Source organism: Salvelinus fontinalis, chromosome 24, assembly GCF_029448725.1.
Source record: "Salvelinus fontinalis isolate EN_2023a chromosome 24, ASM2944872v1, whole genome shotgun sequence".
Lineage (NCBI taxonomy): Eukaryota > Metazoa > Chordata > Actinopteri > Salmoniformes > Salmonidae > Salvelinus > Salvelinus fontinalis.
This window is the reverse complement of record NC_074688.1, coordinates 22,762,214-22,779,280: the sequence shown is the minus strand read 5'-3', so window position 1 is coordinate 22,779,280 and position 17,067 is coordinate 22,762,214. Positions and strand designations below refer to the sequence as shown.

The 17,067-nt window shown below is 43.1% G+C and overlaps 1 protein-coding gene across 3 annotated transcripts in view; it reads left to right on the top strand.

Moving 5' to 3' along the window:
* LOC129822172 (cell adhesion molecule 1-like) overlaps window positions 1-17,067 on the top strand; it is a 160,690-nt gene that overhangs the window by 102,405 nt on the left and 41,218 nt on the right. For 2 of the 3 annotated variants that reach the window (XM_055880217.1, XM_055880214.1), the window contains exons 2-3: window positions 6,622-6,642; window positions 11,825-11,971. In XM_055880217.1, coding sequence (XP_055736192.1) covers window positions 6,622-6,642; window positions 11,825-11,971 — 168 coding nt within the window. The remainder of the gene's footprint in view (window positions 1-6,621; window positions 6,643-11,824; window positions 11,972-17,067) is intronic. The other variant, XM_055880215.1, reaches the window with a different exon arrangement.

Here is a 17,067-nt window from a genome sequence, read left to right as displayed (position 1 = left end):
TAAAATTTATGTATGTGTAGCAGAAAAGCTGTAAAAAAATTTTTTTTTAAAGATATGTGTCCTCCCCGAAGATAAAAAAAATAAATAAAAAAAAAAATAGTAAGAGGCAGTGATTACACCCATATAAGACTCTTTCTAAGCTTTGATTTAAAAAAAAGCTGCATGTGAGTACAATGCAATCAGAGGCGAGCATTGAGTCAGAGCTTTGTGTGCTCTCCAGCGGCATTACCACTAACGCTCCTGCTGCCGCCTCGCCTCCACCTGAGACCGGGTTGAAAAGAAGCAGGGCTCTGTGTGATCGCTCCCTCTGGAGCAAGATGGAAGACAGGGCTTTAGCTGAACAGACATGGTGAATAAGATGTGGTGTGTCTCACAGCCGGGGGGTTAAGCATTCACTATGATCTGTTTCTCTATAAAGCCATGTGGTGTGTGGATGCATACATTGCGTATTGTAACGGCAGCCTTGAAGTCAGTGCTTACCCAACCATTCGTGCCAACTATTCGTGCCAACCATTCGTGCCAACCATTCGTGCTAACCATTCGTGCCAACCATTCGTGCTAGCAAAACACAATGCAGAATCATGCTTATACTGATATTGGTTGTTTTTTCAAGACCTTTGAACCCCTTTAAATCTATTTTGGATGACTGTGGAAGGCTGAGGTGTCACTGTAGTTGGATAATGGCTTCGGTTCCTTCTTCTTGTTGGATTGTTTTCTTGGGGGGGAAGTGGTGTTATGTGGTAATTTATATTTTGCTGTGTCAAACACCAGAGTGACTCTCAAGTGTCATGGTGACATAGCGATAGTTTGTTGATTTGTTGGTTTCTTCGTTCATTTTTTATTAATAAAGGAGCCCAGTATTCTGTACAGATATACAGTACAGGCCTGTACAACTTGCAGAGAAAGCTTTGTATATGTGACATGTTTTAGAGTGAGAGCTGGCAGTTGGCGGGGCTGCTAGGCATCCAGTCAGAGGCGTGTATCTCTAACACAACCACAACCTGAGACAGGCAATGGCAGAGTTCTCTTTCAGCTTCTATATTTTCTGTTATTTCTGCTCTCAGAATGAAGACATTACTTTTGTGTTACAGACAGGACTTGAAGTTCTGATTGAAGAGCTTATTAAGATGTACTGTTTTCAGACAAACATGATACAATATTCAGATCCTCACATACTTCAGCCTCCTTACCAACTAGACCTTGAATACCAGAAACTCACACTGTGAACTCACCATGGGAGAATACTGTTCAATCCCTCTGAATTGTTAGTTAGTTATCTGTGAATTGTTAGTTAGTTATCTCTAATGTGCCAGGCTTCAACTGTGTGTGTGTGTGTGTGCACACATCTGCTGGCATGTGCACGTGTGTGTGTGTACGTGCGTGCGTGCATACATGTGTGTGAGTGTGTGTGTGCATGCATACGTGTGTGTGTGTGTGTGATTATGTGCTTGTGCTCAGGGGTTGCTAAAGGCCCATATTAATATTCAGAGCATGAAATCGGGCATATCCAGTGAGAGGTTGTCACGGCTGAGCTCCAGTGTCTTTTTGTATGTTCCATGAATAAGGTGCAGTTAAACCTCCTCTGGCCATCAGGAAACTGTTTATGTGGGGATACATACATAATCCCCTTTGACTACAGTATGATGGAACAGCCTGTAGATGTGTTCCTGGTAAGCCCACTTGATTAACATGTTACTGTCTGCCATGGAGAGGAATTAGCCTGAGCATTCCCTGTGGTGCGATAGGTAAGTGTTTTCACAGATATTCCACAGGCAATCAGATACCTGCATTAAGCCATATCTGACAAAACGGTGGGAGTACAGAGCAGCTCTCTCTGTTGAGCTGTAGCTGCTCTTGACACCTCCCTCTGAAGCGCTCGGCTGCAGGCAACTATACAGATAGCTGGCGTGTCACATTTTGTCCAGTGTTTGCACAGTGGACTACACTGAGTGTACAAAACATTAAGAACACCTTCCTCATATTGAGTTGCACCCCCCCTTTTGCCCTCAGAACAGCCTCAATTCATCAGGGCATGGACTCTATAAGTTGTCGAAAGCGTTCCACAGGGATGCTGGCCCATGTTGACTCCAATGCTTCCCGCAGTTGTATCAAGTTGGCTGTATGTCCTTTGGATGGTGGACCATTCTTGATACACACGGGAAACTGCAGCGTTGCAGTTCTTGACACAAACCGGTGCGCCTGGCACCTGCTACCATAACCTGTTCAAAAGCACTGTAACGATTCTCTAGCTCTTCCTCCTCCTCAGACAACTTTAGCCCATGGTCCTTTTCCTTCCATGATTTCCTCCCAAGACCAGAAATCCTGCTTCGTGCGCTGTCTCTCTCTCCCGTTACACCGCTGCTTGATCTTTTGTTGGTGGGTGGTTCTGTAACGATTCTCTAGCTCTTCCTCGGACGAGGAGAGGAGAGAGGGATCAGAAGACCAATGTGCAGCGAGGTATGATGACATATTATTTATTTAAACAAGACACAAAACGAACTATACTTGATAAACTACAAAACAAATAAACGATGTAGACAGACCTGGACACGAACTTACATATAACGTGAAGAACACATGAAACAGGAAACAGACTACATAAACCGAACAAAGAACAAACAAACCGAAAACAGTCCCGTGTGGCGCAATGACATAGACACAAACACAGGAGACAACCACCCACAACAAACAATGTGACAACACCTACCTTAATATGGCTCTCAATCAGAGGAAATGAAAACCACCTGCCTCTAATTGAGAGCCATATCAGGTCACCCTTAACAAACATAGAAACACACAACATAGACCACCCACCCAAACTCACGCCCTGACCGTCAAACACATACAAAATAACAGAAAACCGGTCAGGAACGTGACAAGCACTTAAATATTTTGTCCTCCCCATTCACCCTCTGAATGGCACACATACACAATCCATGTCTCAATTGTCTCATGGCTTAAAAATATTTTTACCTGTCTCCTCCCCTTCATCTACACTGATTCCAGTGGATTTAATAAATTACATCAATAAGGGATCATAGATTTCACCTGGATTTACCTGGTCAGTCTATGTCATAGAAAGAGCAGGTGTCCATAATGTTTTGTACACTCGGTGTATATTATGGTATTTGACTTGAGGCTGAGACAAAGATGAAATGAACTCAGCAGGAGTGTGAGTGATTACTACAGTAATGACTTTCAAATCCCAGATTTAATGTACAGTATTTCAATTGTTTCTAGCTGTTTATTTGTAGAACGTCCACCCCTAGAAGTAAACACAGGAGCGTGTGAGCAGTTGTTGTGGTTAGACACTGGCTAGGACACCAATCCTAGAGGTCACAGAAGGTATCTGGACAGTGTTCAGACTTCTGAGAAAAGGTCTTAAACCATCTAATGGCTTGCTGTTTGGAAAATGATGACCACAGCAGCCAATCTGTGTTCCTTGGGTCTACTCAGCAGGTACAGGCTTTTCCATCAAATTTCTTTTAAGAAAAAGGTCTGCATCCCTCCACCCAACCTTTTAATTAAATGAAAGCACAGTGGGACACACACTCACTCACGCACACACACACACGCTAGAGGAGAGGAGACTGCCTGGGCCGCACAGCACCCCAGCATCCTCCTCCTGCTGTCGCCACACATGCAGTGTGAACACACACGGATAACGTGGCCGGAAATAAGAAGGAAAAATGTTTCCTCAAAGGAGGCCCATACATTTAATGACACCATGCCAGCATAGAGAGGGTATGTTACCTTTCCCCAACTGCTATTACACAGCAGCCTGGAAAGAGAGGTTGCTCTCCTCCACATTCACAGAGAGAGACCGTCTGCAGAGATATCAGTCTGGCTCACAGAGTGTACTGCAGCTCTGTGGATTCACCCAGATGACAGTCCGCTGTACACTGCTAGTATTGTCTAAAAGCATGAACATATTATCTAATGATCAGATAGTTTGTAGAGTCTACTATCTGTCAGGTAATACACTACAAAGAACACTCGTTGACTGTCATTCTTATTCATACACTGGCATATCAGACATTTGCAGATTCTGTCGAAGTACAATAAAATACCAGAAGTCTAAGGAATATGGGTTAGGAGAGTAGGAGAGCAGACCCAGACAAGGACAGGCTTTATTTGGAGGACGGTGGGCCTGTCTGGCCTCATCCTCTATGATTGACAGATTGCGGTGGAGGCCGCCACTTGCAGGGAATAGCATCACACGCATTTCCCCTGAAATCTGTCTATCAGTGCTGTCTAAGCAGAGCGACAGCCATGACATCTAATCACAGCCTGGCTGGCACCTCATAACTCCTGCCTAATGTTCTCCAGGTACAGGGGAGGGTAGGTTCGGTAGCAGGGGGCGCAGGCGGCTATTTATAAGTCTTATCTGTGGCTGTACACTTTGCCCTATTAATACAGTTTTGAACTAGGCTGAGAAAATTGATATATATTACATCCTTACTCCTCATACTATAACAGAAATACAGACTTTCTATATGATTTATAATCTGAGATGTACCTATATTATTATGTGCTGGTTTGTGATTTGTCTCCTGTGAGGATTCATACAAGGCTGAGAAAGCATAACAAGAAAATGCCTTCCATTCAGGTTAGGTCAAAGATGATAACTCAGGCAAGAAGACTAGTGTGTGCCTGCTTGCTCTTCACGAGGTGGTCCAATTAGATGTTAGCCTGCGTAATAGGCTTACCACTTAGAGCGGTGCTGTGAGTCCAGGATGCCCAGGGTGGTGCTGTAGGGAAAATGACAGTCTCCCATGACCAGCTGGTGTGAGATGCCAGTCTCGGGCGACTGGCCACTGTTCCAAGCGGGCAAATTCTGGTGTGCCCCAGGGCTCTCAGGGGACCTTCACTAGGCAGAGGCTGCTCCAGCCCTGGGCTGGCAGGAATCTCAAACAGAGAGAGGCTGGGAAAAACAAAGTCCACAGATAGCTAACTATCTACCCCCGAGCTGCTCCATATTAATAGCCCCCAAATTGACTGAAACTTTACAGTGGTTATAAAAGATACGGTGTTGTAAAGCTATACACTCTCAAATACTCAATCACTTTCAGGAAAGTATATTGGAATCTTCGGTATTGGAATTTCCGGCCAACACACGTTTGGGATTTATGCCAGCCTCTAAAATATAAGAGAGGAAGCACTAAAACCAATGGATTATGACTCATCCAAAATGAGATGAGTTTTGACAGAGTTACCTTCTGTGTGAATTATAAATGAATATGGGCCTCTGCTTACAATGTGTCTGTCTTATCATGAATATGAGCCTCTGCTTACAATGTGTCTGTCTTATCATGAATATGGTCCTCTGCTTACAATGTGTCTGTCTTATCATGAATATGAGCCTTTGCTTACAATGTGTCTGTCTTATCATGAATATGGGCCTCTGCTTACAATGTGTCTGTCTTATCATGAATATGGGCCTCTGCTTACAATGTGTCTGTCTTATCATGAATATGGGCCTCTGCTTACAATGTGTCTGTCTTATCATGAAAATGGGCCTCTGCTTACAATGTGTCTGTCTTATCGTGAATATGGGCCTCTGCTTACAATGTGTCTGTCTTATCTTGAATATGGGCCTCTGCTTACAATGTGTCTGTCTTATCGTGAATATGGGCCTTTGCTTACAATGTGTCTGTCTTATCATGAATATGGGCCTCTGCTTACAATGTGTCTTATCATGAATATGGGCCTCTGCTTACAATGTGTCTGTCTTATCGTGAATATGGGCCTCTGCTTACAATGTGTCTGTCTTATCGTGAATAAGGGCCTCTGCTTACAATGTGTCTGTCTTATCGTGAATATGGGCCTCTGCTTACAATGTGTCTGTCTTATCGTGAATATGGGCCTCTGCTTACAATGTGTCTGTCTTATCGTGAATATGGGCCTCTGCTTACAATGTGTCTGTCTTATCATGAATACGGGCCTCTGCTTACAATGTGTCTGTCTTATCATGAATATGGGCCTCTGCTTACAATGTGTCTGTCTTATCGTGAATATGGGCCTTTGCTTACAATGTGTCTGTCTTATCGTGAATATGGGCCTTTGCTTACAATGTGTCTGTCTTATCGTGAATATGGGCCTTTGCTTACAATGTGTCTGTCTTATCGTGAATATGGGCCTCTGCTTACAATGTGTCTGTCTTATCATGAATATGGGCCTCTGCTTACAATGTGTCTGTCTTATCATGAATATGGGCCTCTGCTTACAATGTGTCTGTCTTATCGTGAATATGGGCCTCTGCTTACAATGTGTCTGTCTTATCATGTATATGGGCCTTTGCTTACAATGTGTCTGTCTTATCATGAATATGGGCCTCTGCTTACAACGTGTCTGTTTTATCATGAATATGGGCCTCTGCTTACAATGTGTCTGTCTTATCGTGAATATGGGCCTCTGCTTACAATGTGTCTGTCTTATCATGAATATGGGCCTCTGCTTACAATGTGTCTGTCTTATCGTGAATATGGGCCTCTGCTTACAATGTGTCTGTCTTATCGTGAATATGGGCCTCTGCTTACAATGTGTCTGTCTTATCATGAATACGGGCCTTTGCTTACAATGTGTCTCTCTTCCTTCTTTCCTTCTCTACTGCTGCAACAGGAGCCGCTGAGACCTTGTCAGGTACTTTTGATTTTCCTCTAATGTTCGTCTGACGATGTCTGATGCATTTGCTCACCCTGCTCTTTATTGATTTGTGTAAAGCATTGAGTTATGTGTTCATGTGCTGTGCAATGTCTACAATCATATGTCAATCTACTGCCAATTTAATTGTATTTGTATAGCACAGCTACAGTCGTGTGAATAGAGACCGTTTCAAATAAGACTGTCAGATGGTGGCAGAGTACATTCTACATTCCTTGTTTTTATTGGCTACTGTCATTATGTTTGCCATATGTGCATTATATTGTTGCCTATATGTAGTTTTCTATTGGTTGACACATGACTTGTATGTACAAAGTGACTATGGTAGCCTACACTAAACCGAAGGTGAACATTCTGTATTGTGAAAGCCCATGTCTAACACTACTATAGGCTAGAAGCTCCCCTTGTCTCTCTATCACACTTAGGAAGACACATCAAGCACAAAGAGCCTCTAACCTGCCAGTACAGTGGAACATGAGATTGAGCAGTCCCCAACATTGATCTGCAGTGAACATGGCACAATCTGCAGAAGATAATAGAGTACAGGAGAGATGCATTTCTCTGTACATCTCTATTCAGATAAAGCCTTGTCAAAGCAGCATCAGACATCTGACATCACATCAGAAACATGATGAAACTTGAGTGAGAGATTGTTTTCAGACATAAAAGAGATTACATTAGAAGGCCTAAAACGTTAGAAATCCTGCTACGATGCAGAGAAGCCTTGAAACAGAGAAGGTCTAATAATGTCCAATGATATTATGGCTTTTTACACACAGATGTCCTTGAAAGAGCTTCCCTTCTTAGAGAGCAGGGCTTAATGAATGAGCTGGACATGTATGTATCTCAAGGGGCAGAGAATAGGAGCGTGAGAAAGAGAGCCATGTTCAGTCATTCTTAATGCGGTAAGATAGATCCGCTCGGCTAGATAGCTAGGTCCAGCCGGCCAGATACTTTTGGTAATGTAGTGTATGTGGACACTTGCTCGTTGTACATCTCATTCCTAAATCACGGGAATTTATGGAATTGGTCCCACCGTAGCTGCTGAAAAAAACTCCACTCTTCTGGGAAGGCTTTCCACAAGATGTTGAAACATTGCTGCGGGGTCTTGCTTCCATTCAGCCACAAGAGCATTAGTGAGGTCGGGCACTGATGCTGGGAGGTTAAACCTGGCTCACAGTCAGCGTTACAATTCATCCCAAAGGTGTTCGATGGGGTTGAGGTCAGGGCCCTGTGCAGGCCAGTCAAGTTCTTCCACATCGATCTCGACACACCATTTCTTTATGGACCTCGCTTTGTGCACGGGGACATTGTCATGCTGAAACAGGAAAGAGTCTTCCCCCAAACTGTTGCCACAAGTTGGAAGCACAGAATCATCTGGAATGTCATTGTATGCTGTAGCATTAAGATTTCCCTTCACTGGAACTAAGGGTCCTAGCCCGAACCATGAAAAACAGCCCCAGACCATTATTCCTCCTCCACCAAACTTTACAGTTGGCACTATGCATTGTGGCAGATAGCGTTCTCCTGGCATCCCCCAAACCCAGATTAGTCTGTCGGACTGTCAGATGGTGAAGTGTGATTCATCACTCCAGAGAACGCGTTTCCACTGCTCTAGAGTCCAATGGGGTCGAGCTTTACACCACTCCAGCCAATGTTTGGCATTGTTCATGGTGATCTTAGGCTTGTGTGCAGCTGGTCGGTCATGGAAACCCATTTCATGAATCTCCCGATGAACAGTTCTTGTGCTGACGTTGTTGCCAAAGACAGTTTGGAACTCAGTAGTGTTGCAACTGAGGGCAGAAGATTTTTATGCGCTACACGCTTCAGCACTCGGTTGTCCTATTCGTGAGTTTGTGTGGCCTGTCACTTCGTGGCTGAGTCATTGTTGCTCCTAGACGTTTCCACTTCACAATAACAGCACTTACAGTTGACTGGGGCAGCTCTAGCGGGGCAGAAATTTAACGAACTGTCTTGTTGGAAAGGTGGCATCCTATGACGGTGCCACATTGAAAGTCAATGAGCTTTTCAGTAAGTCCATTATACTGCCAATGTTTGTCTATGGAGATTGCATGGCTGTGTGGTCGATTTTATAAACCTGTTAGCAGTGGGGGTGGCTGAAATAGCCAAATCCACTCATTTGAAGGGGTGTCCACATACTTTGTATATATTTTGTAGGTTCGGCCAGATAGGTCTGGTCGGCCGACTGGCCAGATAGCTAGGTCCAGCCGGCCAGATATCTAGGTAGTTCCGGCCAGCCAGATAGCTAATTGCAGGGCCTTCAAAGGTCTGTGAACTTAACCTAGCTATCTGGCCGGCCGCACCTAGCTATCTCTGGCTGGAAAGATAGCTTGGTCCGACCGGCCTGTCAGATAAGTAGCTCCGGCTGGATAGCTGGTTCCTCTTTGAAAAGGACAGGGCCGATCCAGACATCGGTGACTCAGTGGAGAGGAATCAGGGGCCTGGCACTGTCCTGCTTTCCACTGCCCCTTTCATGTCTTTTGATGAAAAAATTCAAAGAGAGAGAGAGAGAGAGAGAGAGAGAGAGAGAGAGAGAGAGAGAGAGAGAGAGAGAGAGAGAGAGAGAGAGAGAGAGAGAGAGAGAGAGAGAGAAGTTCAAAGAAAAAAGGAATTTGAATCAAAAGGTGCCTTTTCTTAACATCTGGGAAGGAATGAAGAGAGGAACTTAATTTCTCCCAACAATTTCTCCCAGCTGCTTGTTGATGGGGCCCATGTCAGACCGCTGATGTAACATCCCAGCGTTGAGTTCACAGACCTTTGAAGGCCCTGTAATTAATTATCTTTGACTGTGTCATTCAGTGTGTTCTGATGGAAGAACAGGAGGGCGGCCATGTGTGGCAATACTGGAGCGTCGCACTCCAAGACAGCTGCTGGAAGGAGTGTGAATTTATCAACCAGTCATCTGCGCCCTGCCTTGTCTCAGCCCACCTCTCTCTCCCTCTCCCGCCACCAGGAATTAATGACTGCCTCTCCTCATTTGTACCCAATCATGACCAGGATGCTGAGGCAATTGAAAATGTTTACTAGAATTGCAAAAACCCCTCCATGTTCCGTAAAGTGGCCTGTTTTCCCTTTGATGGGATTGCTAATCACAGCTCCGTTATTTATGTGTGTTTTGAATTGGAGATGAGCCAGGGATATTGGAGAGGACCCAACCCTGCTAAGGGCTGCTGAAACCTTATGGATATTTTCACTAGAAGTCATGTTCCAGAATAACCTAGCTTTGAGGCTCCTTCATGTTGCTGTTTTGACTGCCAGCTATATTACTTTAACAAAACTGAAATCAAAACAGACTTCAAAACATACTGTGGGCTCCTCTGCTGGGGTAGGCCTACTTACTATAAATATGTCAGAGCTGCCTTTCAGGTTTCAGTCAGACACACTCAAATTAATTACACACTTCCATATTCCAACATTGGAGCACACTTAATAAACATTCATTTTATTGTGTTATAAGGAGTTAATCATCAACCAAGTATTTTGCTATGCTCTAGTAGTCCACTATACATTCACACTTCAGAGGTCGTTGAAAACAGAGGCTTTTCTAATGATTAAACAGATGGATTCCTCAAACATCACAGATACTCAATTAAGACAGTTTAAAAACAGCACACTTCAATTAAAGCAAGTCTTTCCTTACGATAAGATAACACTCAAATACCTCAAGATGCTACCTATTTAGTACAGAATGTACTGTACTCTGCTCTGCTCAATATCAATGTCCATTTTCAGTCATCACTTGATGAACCAATATCTGTGTTGTCGAATGAAATGGAAAGTTCATTGCTACAGACAGGTCTGAGGTGTATTTCTCCACGGGAGGTTCATTTCTTGCTGCTCGCTGCATTCTCTCAGCTCATTTGAATCCTGTTAGTTTGGCTGTCTATTCCCATTATCACTATCTGAAAAGGCAGGTGCTTTTTTTCCACTTTGTAAATGTCAGCCTGGTTTGGAGGTGTCTGACAACTCAGGCATGCAAATGTGCTATGGATGTTTCTTCGGGCTATTGCTGGGAGTCTTGTTCCTCTCCTGGTGCTAATCCAAGGCGTTTAAAAGCATTCTCCATTCTTCTTTTTATGCCTTTTGGCTCCTGCCGGATAAATATAGCACAAGGTGACTTTTGATTTACCCCCTCCCTCACCTGGAAGGCTGAAAACAAACCTTTTTCCTTTGTCAAAACCAAATGGATGCTTGGTTTCAGGCTTTAATGAAGAGGGCAGAGTTCTGTGAAAATAATGACCATGTAGGCAGGCACAGGTGTGGATATACTCAGTCAGTGGCTGACTGAGTGGCTGACAAGGCTGTGATTCCTAAGAGATGGAGACTAAAGCCCTGTGCTCACAGACTCAGATGGAGAGCTATAATTCAGCTCTGTCTGTCTGTCTGTCTGTCTGTCTCTCTCTCTCTCTCTCTCTCTCTCTCTCTCTCTCTCTCTCTCTCTCTCTCTCTCTCTCTCTCTCTCTCTCTCTCTTTCTCTCTCTCTCTCTATCTCTCTCTCGGCTTCCCTCTCTCTCTCTCTCTCTCTCTCTCTCTCTCTCTCTCTCTCTCTCTCTCTCTCTCTCTCTCTCTCTCTTTCTCTCTCTCTCTCTATCTCTCTCTCGGCTTCCCTCTCTCTTCCACCTTCCCTCTCTTCCACTCTCTTCATCTGGCTCTCTCCATCCTTCCCTGTCTCCTTTCTTTGCCTCTCTCTCTCTTTCTCTCTCCCTCCCCCTACCTCTCTCTCTTTCTCTCTCTCTCTCCCTCCATTTTCCTCTGTGTGTGTGAGAGGTAGTGCTTACAACCCATCTGGCAGAGAGTCACAGGACCCACTCTGAGCTGAGAGATCAATAACGCCAACCAGTGCACTGGGCCCTTCTATTGTATTAGGAGGATTAGGAATGTGACTGCAAGTACAGCCAACATACGTCTATAGCGGTCAGGCTGTGTTCACATCTCTGTGGGTGTGATGTAGTATTATGGTGTTCAATGTCGTGGTCTGTTATGGTACCTATGCTGTTACGTGTTTTTGTGTGTCTCAATCCAAAAATAATCAACACTAGACAATAATAAATAAAAAAACACTACGAAATAAAAGCAGAATGGCAGTAATTCTAGACCTTTCATGGGTTTCACACCTCCTCTTGTCCATCTGTCTGTCCAGTTGAAGGTCAGAACCTGGGGACCGATAATGTGTCAGTGATCGAGGGGGAGATGGCGACCATCAGCTGCAGGGTGAAGAACAATGATGACTCAGTCATCCAACTCCTCAACCCCAACAGACAGACCATCTACTTCAGAGACGTCAGACGTAAGTGCTTCTCATAGAGATCCTATTAAATTACTAGAGGGTTATGTCATAAACCCTCAAAGTTCCATAATGGGGTGAAAATGGTAGCCATCTTAGTCAGTGAGAAACCCAAAACCAGTTTATTTGGAATGACTTGCAGTAGAGGCATAGGTGATGCAAACTTCTCCTTTAATTTGAAAAATGGAATCATTCCTCTAAAACTGTCTTGCTAGCTAATTAACACAAATGCATTCTAGTGTTCTAAGTCCTAACTCTATGGTGTTGCTTCACTGGACACTCTACCATTATACAGACTATCTCATTAGACACATTCTCAACAGAGGACATACAGTTTATCTCACTCATGAACCACCATCACCACCTTCCGGAGACACCTGAAACCCCACCTCTTCAAGGAATACCTAGGATAGGATAAAGCAATCCTTCTGCCCCCCCCCCCCCCCCTTAAAAGATGTAGATGCACTATTGTAAAGTGGCTGTTCCACTGGATGTCATTAGGTGAATGCACCAATTTGTAAGTCGCTCTGGATAAGAGCGTCTGCTAAATGACTTAAATGTAAATGTAATGAACCATATCTCAGGGTCTCATTTCAAGTACCATACAGGGCCTCTTCTAGTAAAAGGAATCACTCTTTAAGGTGAGTGATTTATGGCAACTCATCAAATATGATGCTATTGGTGATGGCATCATATTTCAAAGGCTAGATTATAATACTGATATACAGTTGAAGTTGGAAGTTTACATACACTTAGGTTGGAGTCCTTACAACTTGTTTTTCAACCACTCCACACATTTCTTGTTAACAAACTATAGTTTTGGCAAGTCGGTTAGGACATCCACTTTGTGCATGACACAAGTAATTTTTCCAACATTGTTTACAGACAGATTATTTCACTTATAATTCACTGTATCACAATTCCAGTGGGTCAGAAGTTCACATACACTAAGTTGACTGTGCCTTTAAACAGCTTGGAAAATTCCAGAAAATTATGTCATGGCTTTAGGAGCTTCTGATAGGCTAATTGACATCATGTGGATGTATTTCAAGGCCTGTATTTCAAGGCCTACCTCCAAACTCAGTGCCTCTTTGCTTGAAATCATGGGAAAATCAAAAGAAATCAGCCAAGACCTCAGAAAATAAATTGTAGACCTTCACAAGTCTGGTTCATCCTTGGGAGCAATTTCCAAGTGCCTGAAGGTACCACGTGCATCTGTACAAACAATAGTATGCAAGTATAAACACCATGGGACCACACAGCCATCATTCCACTCAGGAAGGAGACGCGTTCTGTCTCCTAGAGATTAATGTACTTTGGTGCGAAAAGTGCAAATCAATCCCAGAACAACAGCAAAGGACCTTGTGAAGATGCTTGAGGAAACAGGTACAAAAGTATCTATATCCACAGTAAAATGCGTCCTATATCGACAGAACCTGAAAGGCTGCTCAGCAAGGAAGAAGCTCCAAACCGCCATAAAAATTCAGATTCCGGTTTGCAACTGCACATGGGGACAAAGATCGTACTTTTTGGAGAAATGTCCTCTGGTCTGATGAAATAAAAATAGAACTGTTTGGCCATAATGACCATCTGTAACGGTTCTCGTCCTCTTCGTCTGAGGAGTAGCAAGGATCGGACCAATACGCAGCGTGGTAAGTGTCCATTTTAATTTATTAAAACTGAACACTGAAAAATACAAAATAACAAAGTGAATAATACCGAAAACCGAAACAGTCCTGAAATGTGAAACAAACACTACAACAGGAAACAATCACCCACAACACACAATGAAAAACAGGCTACCTAAATATGGCTCCCAATCAGAGACAACGACTGACACCTGCCTCTGATTGAGAACCATACTAGGCCCAACACATAGAAATCTAATAACAGAACAAAGCATAGAGAAACAACATAGAATGCCTACCCCAACTCACGCCCTGACCAAACTAAAATAAAGACATAACAAAGGAACTAAGGTCAGAACGTGACACCATCGTTATGTTTGGAGGAAAAAGGGGGAGGCTTGCAAGCCGAAGAACACCATTCCAACCGTGAAGCACGGGGGTGGTAGAATCATTTTGTTGGGGTGCTTGCTGCAGGAGGGACTGGTGCACTTCACAAAATAGATGGCATCACGAGGAAGAAAAATGATGTGGATATATTGAAGCAACATCTCAAGACATCAGTCAGGAAGTTAAAGCTTGGTCGCAAATGGGTCTTGAAAAATGGACAATGACACCAAGCATACTTCCAAAGTTGTTGCAAAATGGCTTAAGGACAACAAAGTCAAGGTATTGGAGTGGCCATCACAAAGCCCTGACCTCAATCGTATGGAAAATTTGTGGGCAGAACTGAAAAAGCGCGTGCGAGCAAGGAGGCCTACAAACCTGACTCAATTACACCAGCTCTGTCAGAAGGAATGGGCCGAAATTCACCCAGTTTATTGTGGGAAGCTTGTGGAAGGCTACCCGAAACGTTTGACCCAAGTTAAAGAATTTAAAGGCAATGCTACCAAATACTAATTGAGTGTGTGTAAACTTCTGACCCACTGGGAATGTGATGAACGAAATAAAAGCTGAAATAATTAATTCTCTCTACTATTATTCTGACATTTCACATTCTTAACATAAAGTGGTGATTCTAACTGACCTAAAACAGGGAATTTGTACTCGGATTAAATGTTAGTAATTGTGAAAAATTTAGTTTAAATGTATTTGGCTAAATTGTATGTAAACTTCCGACAACTGTATATAGGATGGTTTCTGTCCTTGACTTAATGGTCCATTGGCCATTGAGTTGATTTATTACTAGTTTTATTCAAGCAATTTCCAGATAATCTCTTAGATTAGGAATCTAAAGAGAATATAAGATTAGGACAATGTTTATGCATGAGCATATTGCTTCCTCTGGGTTCAACCTGAGTTTGCTTAAGTTTTGCTTGTTTGTGTCTTGGATTGGAGCCAGCCGTCAAGGTGATATGAGAAACATTCTTCTTGTTTTCATATTTCATCTCCATCCAAAATGCTGAGTAGCATCCAGATTGGCGTTCTAATTTCTCACTGTACGGCAGAAAGTTATGGAAGGCTGAGTGTACATCTTGGTCATGTTTGTCTTGCTAATGTAATTTATGTGTTTTACCGTGTTAAAGGAGAGATTCAAATAAAGATAACACAATGACACTTGTGACAGCCTTGAACGCAACACAAATAGAAGGGTGTGTGGTCTACCAAATCAGTTTTTAAAGAGCTCCTCCTATAACATTATCACACTGGCCTCACATTTTTTCGGTCTTTTCTCTATTTAGTCTCATATTCCACACAACCTCTTGAACAGTTCGCCCTTTGAACAGTTCACTTATCACATTTCAAAGCCAACTCACACTGGCAGGCAGGAAAATGGCTGAAGTGCGATAGTCAAGTGTTATTACAGAAGCAGTCGGGTATCAGTAAATTGGCTGGAGTTAGTATCAGAAATGAGTCAGAGCTCTGATCATGTCTAACTGCTGCTCCTGGTTGAACCTTACCCCTGCAGACAGAGCCTGGTAAGTCCCAGGGCAGCAGATCTATTCTGGGCTGGGCTCCCAGAAGGCTGTGTTCTGTGGGGACCCCCACTGACTGGTGGCATTGTTACCTGTCACCAGGGCCTCTTTCTACAGAGTAATTCCTTTGTGTATGAGGAGGAAAACAACCGTGACACACAGTCACACAGGGAAAACAACAGACACAAACACAGATACAGACACTTACACAAAACACTCTACCAGGAAAATAATACTGAACATTTACCGTAGGGCTACACATCCCCCAACAAATTGCAAACACACTCGCTTTCCTTCTCTGCTTCTTTTGGTTTAAATACCATAGAGTTGCTCAACAGAGCTATCAAATCCACTTACTGTCAACCACTTGGGAGGTTACAGTCCCAGCAATACTAACACAGTAACACTGTCCTTGAACCTGACGCTAGAGACCCAATATCAAGGTTTTTCTGCTTTATATACTTGGTCCAGCGTGCCAATACTTAGGGACTAAGGAAACAAACCACTAACTAGTCGATTTTAAAGGAGAAGTCATAACGAGAAGGCACTTAACGGAGCAAAATACTTATTTGTGACCAACTATCAATTCATGTTGGTGTCATCCTCAACCTTTTTATAGGTCACATACAGTACATTACACCTTCAGTTGATGTAGAGGGTAATGATTCAACATTACTTATTGATTGTATGATTGTATTTTCCCTCTGTTTTACAGTGCAACCCTGATGTTGGCTACAGCCTCTTTATAATTTCAACACACTTGAGTAATCATTTGTCAATAAACAAGCTGCTTCATGTCAACTAAATTCACTGGTTCTAGGAATGAGCAGTTTTTCCTTCCTAGCAGGGCCTTTGGCTCTCAAAGCTATAACGAGGTTCATTGTTGTCATTGGAGGAGAGGCTTCCAAAGAGTCCTCAAATTGAGACAGGATTGGAAATGAGGTCTCGTATAGGAAGATGCTCAAAGGCCTCTGTAATGATCAATGTGTTGCGTGGCATGTAGCTCTGACAGGAACGGACACTCACACCCATGTTTTAAAGATATGCTGAATAGATTGAGTTCTTTAGCTCTGCGCTTATAGAAGACCTGATAAGGAATGAGTAGGTCAAAACATCATTACACTCTCCAAGGAACAATCTGGGGGCATTTATGTAAAACAGTGTTCAAGTGGGTGGTTAACTGAAAGGGAAAATACTCTGAAAATATAGCTAAATGTAGGATGTTAAGCTAGGTTGCCACACTCAAAGCTAACTCGACTAACACTACTCTTCTATGGCACACCAGTCCAAACACAGATTTTAGTTCAAAACAGCACCTTTTTTATTTAGTATGGACCTCTAGTTCTTGCTACCCCAGAACCGTGATATAATTGATTATGTATGTTACAGTACTTTTCCTTTTCCAGAATATGTGAGGTCGATTCGTTCATTCGTGACCAACAGCAGACCATTTTGACTTCCCATCTTGTTAGAGTCTTCATGAGCACTTCTCCTATTTTCCTGCCCTGGGAGTGCTCTGTAGACTGGAGAGATGAAATTGTTAATAAATCAACTTTTA